Below are 11,335 nucleotides of genomic sequence, written 5' to 3' on the forward strand. Positions count from 1 at the left end.
AAGTGGCTTGGGATGCGATTCGCGAGCGGGCGCTACCCGCTATGCGAATCGCATCCCCATCATGAATGTCAGTGCAGCGCTCCCGGTCAGCAGGTCCGACCGGGGCGCTGCATAGAGGAGAACGCTGCGAGCGCTCCGGGGAGGAGCAGGGACCCGGAGCGCTCAGCGTAACAGTACCCCCCCCTTAGGTCTCCCCCTCTTTTTGTCTCCTTGTCCCTTCAAAAGAGACGAGAAAATAGGGGACGCCTCTTGAGTCTCCTTCTGGAAAAAGAAGTCCTGGGTAGCTACACCAGCGGCAGGCAGTTCAGAAGGAATGGGGAGGGGGGGCAGAGGGAGAAGCATGTCACAGGGCAGAGTGTCACCAGGACGGGGGCCACGAGGAGGCACGGCACAGTCCTGATAGGCCTTGGGGAGACCAGGCACAGGAGGAAACACTGAGGCCCGACAGACGGGGCTGGGAGCAGACGTGAGGCATTTCTTGCGGCAAGCTGGACCCCAATTCTTGATCTCCCCGGTGGTCCAGTCAAGGGTGGGAGAATGATGCTGGAGCCATGGCAGACCGAGGAGGACTTCAGAGGTGCAGTTGGGCAGGACCAAAAATTCAATTTTCTCGAGATGCAGTCCAATGTTCATAAGCAGGGGCTCTGTGCGGTAACGCACAGTGCAGTGCAACTTCACTTCGTTGACCGAAGAAATGTAGAGCGGCTTGACGAGACGGGTCACCGGGAAGCAGTACCTATCAAGCAAAGAGGCCAGAATAAAATTTCCAGAAGAACCAGAGTCCAAGACGGCCACGGCTGAGAAGGAGGAGTTGGCAGAAGGAGAAATCCGCATGGGCACAGTGAGACATGGAGAAGCAGACTTCGTACCAAGAGACTCCACACCCACGTGAGCTGGGTGCGTGCGTTTTCCAGACATGGAGGACGAATAGGGCAATCCACCAAGAAATGCTCGGTACTAGCGCAGTACAGACATAGATTTTTATCCCTACGGCGAGACCTCTCTTCAAGGGTCAGGCGGGACCGATCCACTTGCATAGCCTCCTCGGCGGGACGCACAGGGGTAGATTGCAAAGGATACCGTGAGAGAGGTGCCCAGGGATCAATGTCTTTTTCCTGGCGGAGTTCCTGGTGTCTTTCAGAAAAACGCATGTCAATGCGGGTGACCAAATTGATAAGTTCATGCAGGTTGGCAGGAATCTCTCGTGCGGCCAGCACATCTTTGATGTTACTGGATAGGCCTTTTTTAAAGGTCGCGCAGAGAGCCTCATTATTCCAAGATAATTAAGAGGCGAGAGTACGAAATTGGATGGCGTATTCGCCTACAGAAGAACTACCCTGGACCAGGTTTAACAAGGCAGTTTCGGCAGAAGAAGCTCGGGCTGGTTCCTCGAAGACACTTCAAACCTCAGAGAAGGACTGTACAGTGGCGGTGACAGGATCATAGCAGTCCCAGAGCGGTGTGGCCCAAGCCAAAGCCTTCCCAGATAGGAGACTAACCACGAAAGCCACCTTCGACCATTCTGTAGGAAATTGGTCCGACAACATCTCCAAATGTAGAGAACATTGTGACAGGAAACCACGGCAGTCTAGAGTCCCCATCAAATTTGTCCGGCAGGGACAAGCGGAGGTTAGGAGCGGCCACTCGCTGCGGAGGAGGTGCAGGAGCTGGCGGAGGAGATGATAGCTGCTGTTGCAGCTGCTGTAGCTGCGATTGAAGTTGCTGTAACATGGTGGTCAAGTGCGACAGCTGGTGACCTTGTTGGGCGATCAGTCGGGATTGCTGGGCGACCACCGTGGATATGTCAGCGATACTTGGCAGCGGCACCTCAGCGGGATCCATCTACTGTTATGATTCGGCTAGCTGGATGTGGATCCTCTGTGTCAGCGAGGGATTGGCGTGGACCGTGTCGGTGGGCCGGTTCTAGGGTTGCTACTGGTTTTCACCAGAGCCCGCAGCAAAGCGGGATGGTCTTGCTGCGGCGGTAGCAACCAAGTCGTATCCACTGGCAACGGCTCAACCTCGCTGACTGCTGAGAAGGCGTGGGACAGAAGGACTAGGCAGAAGCAATGTCAGACGTAGCAGAAGGTCGGGGCAGGCGGCAAGTAATAGTAATAGCAGGAGGTCAGGAACACAGTAATGGTAAACACAGTAGTAGCTTTCTCTAGGCACAAAGGCAACAAGATCCGGCAAGGAAGTGCAGGGGAAGTGAGGTTATATGGACAGGGAGAAGGTGGAAGCTAATCAGACTGATTGGGCCAGGCACCAATCACTGGTGCACTGGCCCTTTAAATCTCAGAGAGCTGGCGCGCACGCCCTAGAGAGCGGAGCCGCGCGCGCCAGAACATGATAGCCGGGGACCGGGACGGGTAAGTGGCTTGGGATGCGATTCCCGAGCGGGCGTGTCCCGCTATGCGAATCGCATCCCCATCATGAATGTCAGTGCAGCGCTCCCGGTCAGCGGGTCCGACCGGGGCGCTGCATAGAAGAGAACGCAGCGAGGGCTCCAGGGAGGAGCAGGGACCCGGAGCGCTCGGCGTAATATCAATCTCTTTAGGTAAATACAAACATTGTGACAACACAGAGAACATTGATAAGATTTAGGAAATCTATGCACTTGTCTAAAGGGGCTGTCCTGTTTCTATTACAGATGACAGGTATCCACCAGAAAACTCAAGATATGAAAATGTGAGTATTAAAAGATACTAAAATCATCATCTTCATTATCTCCTTAAAGAAAACATTGTCACAGGGAGAATTCCCATGAGGACTAGGAATGATAAGGGCAGCCATGGGAAAGGTCCAGAATGAGAGGAGCCATGAGAGGAACTAGGAATGAGATAGAGAACCATGTTGAGGACTAGGAATGAGATGGGGAGCCATGCTGTGGACTAGGAATGAGATGGGGAGCCATGCTGAGGACTAGGAATGAGATGGGGAGCCATGCTGAGGACTAGGAATGAGATGGGGAGCCATGCTGTGGACTAGGAATGAGATGGGGAGCCATGCTGAGAATTAGGAATGAGATGGGGAGTCATGCTGTGGACTAGGAATGAGATGGGGAGCCATGTTGGGGACTAGGAATGAGATGGGGAGCCTTGCTGGTGACTAGGAATGAGATGGGGAGCCATGCTGGGGACTAGGAATGAGATGGGGAGCCTTGCTGGTGACTAGGAATGAGATGGGGAGCCATGCTGAGGACTAGGAATGAGATGGGGAGCCATGCTGAGGACTAGGAATGAGATGGGGAGCCATGCTAAGGACTAGGAATGAGATGGGGAGCCTTGCTGGTGACTAGGAATGAGATGGGGAGCCATGCTGGGGACTAGGAATGAGATGGGGAGCCATGCTGGGGACTATGCCTTAGATTGGGAGAGCTGCAGGGAATTAGGAATGAGAGGGTGCTATTTGTCTTCAACATATAAAAGACATAAAGACAAACATTTTTGGCTCTTCTATTATTTTTCGTGTTTATTTGTGCACTGTACATTCTCGCTGATGCCATGAGACACTTTTACCAGCATCCTATGTATATTTTTATTTATTTATGTATTTTTTTAGAGGACCATCCTTATAAAAGTATTTTGTGCACATTTGGGGAATTGTCTCAAAGAGGTTTTACAATATATGAAATATATACGATTCAGTTAATGTCGTTGTTTTACAGAACAGAGGAGTCGGCCCTTATTCATCTATAGAGAGGCCAAGATCTCCGTCTTCTATGGCTCCTCCAGAGCTGCCCCCCTCCTCCATGACACATGTAAGACGGACATTTCTCTAGTTTCTCAGACTATTCTGTAAATCTAAACATTCATCAGTTCTTGTGGCTTTGATGGAACAAACGTTACTCATCGTCTCTCATTCTTGATCTTCATGTGTTATGGTAACGAGTCTCCTCTCAACCATTCCTTAGGGCTGTGAGGGTCAGTGTGTCCTACAGAACATTCCACTTTTATTTTATTACTTCTCTAATTTCTAAATGACCTTTTTTTGGCTCTGGTTTAGGCCACACCGACTCCCTCACGATCGGCCATTGGCATTTTCTCGCGGTTGGAGGAGGCTGACTACCTCTGGTTGAGGAGATGGCTGACATCTGAGGATTTTGGACATAAAGATGTTTTATGTTGTAAAGTTTCTGGTAATGACGAGGAGATGCAGAAGGTCGCCTTTCGGAGTAAGTTTGGGATTCTGTATCACAGTGGGAAGAATGGGAAGATCCGTCTGACCGATGCTGTGGGTTCTCTGTATCAGGAGGAGCTGGAGAAGCTGTCGGCAAAACTAGGTGAGAGGATGAAACATGGTCCATCAGGACTGCAAACCGGGACTTGTCCACTTGTCTTGTCCTCTTCTTCTTTTATTTTTGATTGTTTCATCTTTCTTTATATACTTCTGTTTACAACTTTCATGTTTTGTATTTATCTTCTTCTCTTTCTTCTTCTGCTTCTCCTCTCCTTCATCTCTATCTTCTCCTCTCCTTCATCTTATCTTCTCCTCTCCTTCATCTCTATCTTCTCCTCTCCTTCATCTTATCTTCTCCTCTCCTTCATCTCTATCTTCTCTCTCTCCTTCATCTTTATCTTCTCCTCTCCTTCATCTTTATCTTCTCCTCTCTTCATCTTATCTTCTCCTCTCCTTCATCTTTATCTTCTCCTCTCCTCATCTCTCCTCTCCTTCATCTTTATCTTCTCCTCTCCTTCATCTTCTTCTCCTCCTTATCTTTATCTTCTCCTCTCCTTCATCTTCTCCTCTCCTTCATCTTTATCTTCTCCTCTCCTTCATCTTTATCTTCTCCTCACCTTCATCTTCTCCTCTCCTTCATCTTTATCTTCTCCTCTACTTCATCTTCTTCTCTTCTCTTCTCTTATCTTCTCCTCTCCTTCATCTCTATCTTCTCCTCTCCTTCATCTTTATCTTCTCCTCTCCTTCATCTTTATCTCTCTTCTCCTTCATCTTTATCTTCCTCTCTTCATCTTTATCTTCTCTTCTCCTTTATCTTTATCTTCTCCTCTCCTTCATCTTTATCTTCTCATCTCCTTCATCTTATCTTCTCTCTCCTTCATCTCTATCTTCTCCTCTCCTTCATCTTTATCTTCTCCTCTCCTTCATCTTTATCTTCTCCTCTCCTTCATCTTATCTCTCCTCTCCTTCATCTTATCTTCACTTCTCCTTCATCTTTCTTCTCTCTCCTTCATCTTTATCTTCTCCTCTCCTTCATCTTTATCTTCTCCTCTCTTCATCTCTATCTTCTCTCTCCTTCATCTTTATCTTCTCCTCTCCTTCATCTTTATCTTCTCCTCTCCTTCATCTTTATCTTCTCTTCTCCTTTATCTTTATCTTCTCCTCTCCTTCATCTTTATCTTCTCCTCTCCTTCATCTTTATCTTCTCCTCTCCTTCATCTCTATCTCTCCTCTCTTCATCTTTATCTTCTCCTCTCCTTCATCTTTATCTTCTCTTCTTCTTCATCTTTATCTTCTCTTCTCCTTCTTCTTTATCTTCTCCTCTCCTTCTCTTTATCTTCTCCTCTCCTTCATCTCTATCTTCTCTTCTCCTTCATCTTTATCTTCTCCTCTCCTTCATCTTTATCTTCTCCTCTCCTTCATCTTTATATTCACTTCTCCTTCATCTTATCTTCTCCTCTCCTTCATCTCTATCTTCTCCTCTCCTTCATCTTTATCTTCTCTTCTCCTTCATCTTATCTTCTCCTCTCCTTCATCTCTATCTTCTCCTCTCCTTCATCTTTATCTTCTCCTCTCCTTCATCTCTATCTTCTCCTCTCCTTCATCTTTATCTTCTCCTCTCCTTCATCTTTATCTTCTCCTCTCCTTCATCTTTATCTTCTCCTCTCCTTCATCTTTATCTTCTCCTCTCCTTCATCTTTATCTTCTCATCTCCTTCATCTTCTCCTCTCCTTCATCTTTATCTTCTCCTCACCTTCATCTTCTCCTCTCCTTCATCTTTATCTTCTCCTCTCCTTCATCTTTATCTTCTCCTCTCCTTCATCTTCTCCTCTCCTTCATCTTTATCTTCTCCTCTCCTTCATCTTTATCTTCTCCTCACCTTCATCTTCTCCTCTCCTTCATCTTTATCTTCTCCTCTACTTCATCTTTATCTTCTCTTCTCCTTCATCTTTATCTTCTCCTCTCCTTCATCTCTATCTTCTCCTCTCCTTCATCTTTATCTTCTCCTCTCCTTCATCTTTATCTCTCTTCTCCTTCATCTTTATCTTCTCCTCTCCTTCATCTTTATCTTCTCTTCTCCTTTATCTTTATCTTCTCCTCTCCTTCATCTTTATCTTCTCATCTCCTTCATCTTTATCTTCTCCTCTCCTTCATCTCTATCTTCTCCTCTCCTTCATCTTATCTTCTCCTCTCCTTCATCTTTATCTTCTCCTCTCCTTCATCTTTATCTTCTCCTCTCCTTCATCTTTATCTTCACTTCTCCTTCATCTTCTCCTCTCCTTCATCTTTATCTTCTCTTCTCCTTCATCTTTATCTTCTCCTCTCCTTCATCTTTATCTTCTCCTCTCCTTCATCTCTATCTTCTCTTCTCCTTCATCTTTATCTTCTCCTCTCCTTCATCTTATCTTCTCCTCTCCTTCATCTTTATCTTCTCTTCTCCTTTATCTTATCTTCTCCTCTCCTTCATCTTTATCTTCTCCTCTCCTTCATCTTTATCTTCTCCTCCCTTTCATCTCTATCTTCTCCTCTCCTTCATCTTTATCTTCTCCTCTCCTTCATCTTTATCTTCTCTTCTTCTTCATCTTTATCTTCTCCTCTCCTTCATCTTTATCTTCTCCTCTCCTTCATCTTTATCTTCTCTTCTTCTTCATCTTTATCTTCTTCTCCTCTTCTTTCTCTCCTCTCCTTCCTCTTATCTTCTCCTCTCCTTCATCTCTATCTTCTCTTCTCCTTCATCTTTATCTTCTCCTCTCCTTCATCTTTATCTTCTCCTCTCCTTCATCTTTATATTCACTTCTCCTTCATCTTTATCTTCTCCTCTCTTCATCTCTATCTTCTCCTCTCCTTCATCTTTATCTTCTCTTCTCCTTCATCTTTATCTTCTCCTCTCCTTCATCTTTATCTTCTCCTCTCCTTCATCTTTATCTTCACTTCTCCTTCATCTTCTCCTCTCCTTCATCTTTATCTTCTCTTCTCCTTCATCTTTATCTTCTCCTCTCCTTCATCTTTATCTTCTCCTCTCCTTCATCTTTATCTTCTCCTCTCCTTCATCTCTATCTTCTCTTCTCCTTCATCTTTATCTTCTCCTCTCCTTCATCTTTATCTTCTCCTCTCCTTCATCTTTATCTTCTCTTCTCCTTTATCTTTATCTTCTCCTCTCCTTCATCTTTATCTTCTCATCTCCTTCATCTTTATCTTCTCCTCTCCTTCATCTCTATCTTCTCCTCTCCTTCATCTTTATCTTCTCCTCTCCTTCATCTTTATCTTCTCCTCTCCTTCATCTTTATCTTCTCCTCTCCTTTATCTTCATCTTCTCCTCTACTTCATCTTCATCTTCTCCTCTCCTTTATCTTCATCTTCTCCTCTACTTCATCTTCATCTTCTCCTCTACTTCATCTTCATCTTCTCCTCTCCTTCATCTCATCTTCTCCTCTCCTTCATCTTTATCTTCTCCTCTCCTTCATCTTATCTTCTCCTCTTCTTCATCTTTATCTTCTCCTCTCCTTCATCTTCATCTTCTCCTCTCCATCATCTTTATCTTCTCCTCTCCTTCATCTTTATCTTCTCCTCTCCTTCATCTTCTCTCCTCTCCTTCATCTCTATCTTCTCTTCTCCTTCATCTTTATCTTCTCCTCTCCTTCATCTTTATCTCTCTCCTTCATCTTTATCTTCTTCTCCTTTATCTTTATCTTCTCCTCTCCTTCATCTTTATCTTCTCATCTCCTTCATCTTTATCTTCTCCTCTCCATCTCTATCTTCTCCTCTCCTTCATCTTTATCTTCTCTCTCTTCATCTTTATCTTCTCTTCTCCTTCATCTTTATCTTCTCCTCTCCTTCTCTTACTCACTCTCCTTCATCTTTCTCTCCTCTCCTTCATCTTTATCTTATCCTCTCTTTCCTCTTTATCTTCTCCTCTCCTTCATCTCTATCTTCTCTTCTCCTTCATCTTTATCTTCTCTTCTCCTTCATCTCTATCTTCTCCTCTATCTCATCTTTATCTCTCATCTCCTTCATCTTTATCTTCTCCTCTCCTTCATCTCTATCTTCTCCTCTCCTTCATCTTTATCTTCTCCTCTCCTTCATCTTTATCTTCTCTTCTTCTTCATCTTTATCTTCTCCTCTCCTTCATCTCTAGCTTCTCCTCTCCTTCATCTTTATCTTCTCTTCTCCTTCATCTTTATCTTCTCCTCTCCTTCATCTTTATCTTCTCCTCTCCTTCATCTTTATCTTCACTTCTCCTTCATCTTCTCCTCTCCTTCATCTTTATCTTCTCTTCTCCTTCATCTTTATCTTCTCCTCTCCTTCATCTTTATCTTCTCCTCTCCTTCATCTCTATCTTCTCCTCTCCTTCATCTCTATCTTCTCTCTCCTTCATCTTCTCTCCTCTCTTCATCTCTATCTTCTCCTCTCCTTCATCTTTATCTTCTCCTCTCCTTCATCTTTATCTTCTCATCTCCTTCATCTTTATCTTTTCCTCTCCTTCATCTCTATCTTCTCCTCTCCTTCATCTTTATCTTCTCCTCTCCTTCATCTTTATCTTCTCCTCTCCTTCATCTTTATCTTCTCCTCTCCTTCATCTTTATCTTCTCCTCTCCTTCATCTTTATCTTCTCCTCTCCTTCTTCTTTATCTTCTCCTCCCTTCATCTTTATCTTCTCCTCTCCTTCATCTTTATCTTCACTTCTCCTTCATCTTTATCTTCTCCTCTCCTTCATCTTTATCTTATCCTCTCTTTCCTCTTTATCTTCTCCTCTCCTTCATCTCTATGTTCTCTTCTCCTTCATCTTTATCTTCTCTTCTCCTTCATCTCTATCTTCTCCTCTCCTTCATCTTTATCTTCACTTCTCCTTCATCTTTATCTTCTCCTCTCCTTCATCTTTATCTTCACTTCTCCTTCATCTTTATCTTCTCCTCTACTTCATCTTCATCTTCTCCTCTCCTTTATCTTCATCTTCTCCTCTACTTCATCTTCATCTTCTCCTCTACTTCATCTTCATCTTCTCCTCTCCTTCATCTTCATCTTCTCCTCTCCTTCATCTTTATCTTCTCCTCTCCTTCATCTTTATCTTCTCCTCTTCTTCATCTTTATCTTCTCCTCTCCTTCATCTTCATCTTCTCCTCTCCATCATCTTTATCTTCTCCTCTCCTTCATCTTTATCTTCTCCTCTCCTTCATCTTTGTCTTCACTTCTCGTTCATCTTTATCTTCTCCTCTCCTTCATCTTTATCTTCTCCTCACCTTCATCTTCTCCTCTCCTTCATCTTTATCTTCTCCTCTCCTTCATCTTTATCTTCTCTCCTTCATCTTTATCTTCTCCTCTCCTTCGTCTTTATCTTCTCCTCTCCTTTATCTTTATCTTTTCCTCTCCTTCATCTTTATCTTCTCCTCTACTTAATCTATATCTTCTCCTCTCCTTCATCTTTATCTTCTCCTCTCCATCATCTTTATCTTCTCCTCTCCTTCATCTTTATCTTCTTCTCTCCTTCATCTTCATCTTCTCCTCTCCATCATCTTTATCTTCTCCTCTCCTTCATCTTTATCTTCTCCTCTCCTTCATCTCTATCTTTTTCTCTCCTTCATTTCTATCTTCTCTTCTCCTTTATCTTTATCTTCTCTTCTCCTTCATCTCTATCTTCTCCTCTCCTTCATCTTTATCTTCACTTCTCCTTCATCCTCATCTTCTTCTCTACTTCATCTTCATCTTCTCCTCTCCTTCATCTTTATCTTCTCCTCTCCTTCATCTTCATCTTCTCCTCTCCATCATCTTTATCTTCTCCTCTCCTTCATCTTATCTTCTCCTCTCCTTCATCTCTATCTTTTTCTCTCCTTCATCTTTATCTTCTTCTCTCCTTCATCTTTATCTTCTCTTCTCCATCATCTTTATCTTCTCCTCTCCTTCATCTTTATCTTCTCTTCTCCTTCATCTTTATCTTCTTCTCTCCTTCATCTTTATCTTCTCCTCTCCTTCATCTTTATCTTCTCCTCTCCTTCATCTTTATCCTTCTATTTTATCCCCTTTGTGCCTTGTTCTAATCTTTCTCTTCTTTTGTATACTTGTTTTCGTGTCTTTGTTCCTTTTTTTACTTCTTTCTCTATGTATTTCAATTCCCTTTTATGTATTTCTATTTGTATTTTATGTCTTGCTCTTGCTGTAATTTCTGACTTCTCCTTTTCTCTCTATATACAGATATTTAACCTCTTCATGTCTTATCCTTCTCTCATTCAGTCTCCTTTCTATGAATCTTCTTGTTTCTCTTTATACTTCTATTCATATCTAATGTCTCGTCCTGTCTCTCTTGTCTTTTTAATCTCTTCTTTGGTTTCTCTATATTCTTCTATATGTTTTACCTTTCTTGTCTTGTCATATTATTTCTCATTTTGTCCTACTCTTTTCTTTTGTTCCTTCTGTTCCTACATATTTTTTTTCCATTACCTTTTATGTATTTCTATTTGTATTTGATGTCTTTCCCTTGTTGTCTTTCATGACTTTTTACTTCTCTCTATATACAGATATTTAACCCCTTGATGTCTTACCCTTCTCTCCTTCGTTCTCTTTTCTATGGATCTTCTTATTTCTCTATATACTTCCATTCATTTCCAATGTCTTGTCTTCTTCATGTCTCTTGTCTTCCTCTTTATCTCTTCTCTGGTTTCTCTTCTTTCTCTACATTATTTATATTTGTTTCCCCTTCCTGTATTGTCATTGTCTTCTCTCTTCTTCTGTTCTTCTTTCTTTATATATTTCTTTTAGGTCATTTATGTCTTATCCTTGTCTTCCTTATCCCCCCCCCCCCCCCCCGTCTTTATTCTTCTTATCTTCTTTCTCTATAGCCTCCTGTTTTATGTCTTTGGTCTTTCTTTTTGTGATTGGTCCAGGGAAGAAGAGGATGATGGTCGTGGTTGATGACTTGGATGACAGTGGAGATAAATTGAAGCAGAAGATCCTGGAGAAGCAGCCGAGTCTAGGGAGACTGGCAGCAGAGATCTTCCTCTTCACCGCGGCCGAGAAGAAGGAAATTGATCATCAAAGTCAGGGAAAACATCACAGCAAAATGAGCAAATCAACAAGCAACAAAATCAGCAGCATAAAGAAATGTCTGACCTGAAATTAAACACCGCAAGCTGAAACATCGCCCTATGACCCTTCCAGATTCAAT

At 43.3% G+C, this 11,335-nt stretch overlaps 1 protein-coding gene across 1 annotated transcript in view; it reads left to right on the forward strand.

Annotated features, from left to right (window-relative positions):
• LOC130284131 (uncharacterized) overlaps positions 1 to 11,329 on the forward strand; it is a 43,585-nt gene extending 32,256 nt beyond the window's left edge. Inside the window, exons 9-12 of the mRNA XM_056534159.1 lie at positions 2,651 to 2,688; positions 3,668 to 3,760; positions 4,006 to 4,282; positions 11,055 to 11,329. Coding sequence (XP_056390134.1) covers positions 2,651 to 2,688; positions 3,668 to 3,760; positions 4,006 to 4,282; positions 11,055 to 11,284 — 638 coding nt within the window. The 3' untranslated portion in view covers positions 11,285 to 11,329. The remainder of the gene's footprint in view (positions 1 to 2,650; positions 2,689 to 3,667; positions 3,761 to 4,005; positions 4,283 to 11,054) is intronic.
• Positions 11,330 to 11,335: the final 6 nt, after the last annotated feature.

This window comes from Hyla sarda, chromosome 8, assembly GCF_029499605.1.
Source record: "Hyla sarda isolate aHylSar1 chromosome 8, aHylSar1.hap1, whole genome shotgun sequence".
NCBI classification, from domain to species: domain Eukaryota; kingdom Metazoa; phylum Chordata; class Amphibia; order Anura; family Hylidae; genus Hyla; species Hyla sarda.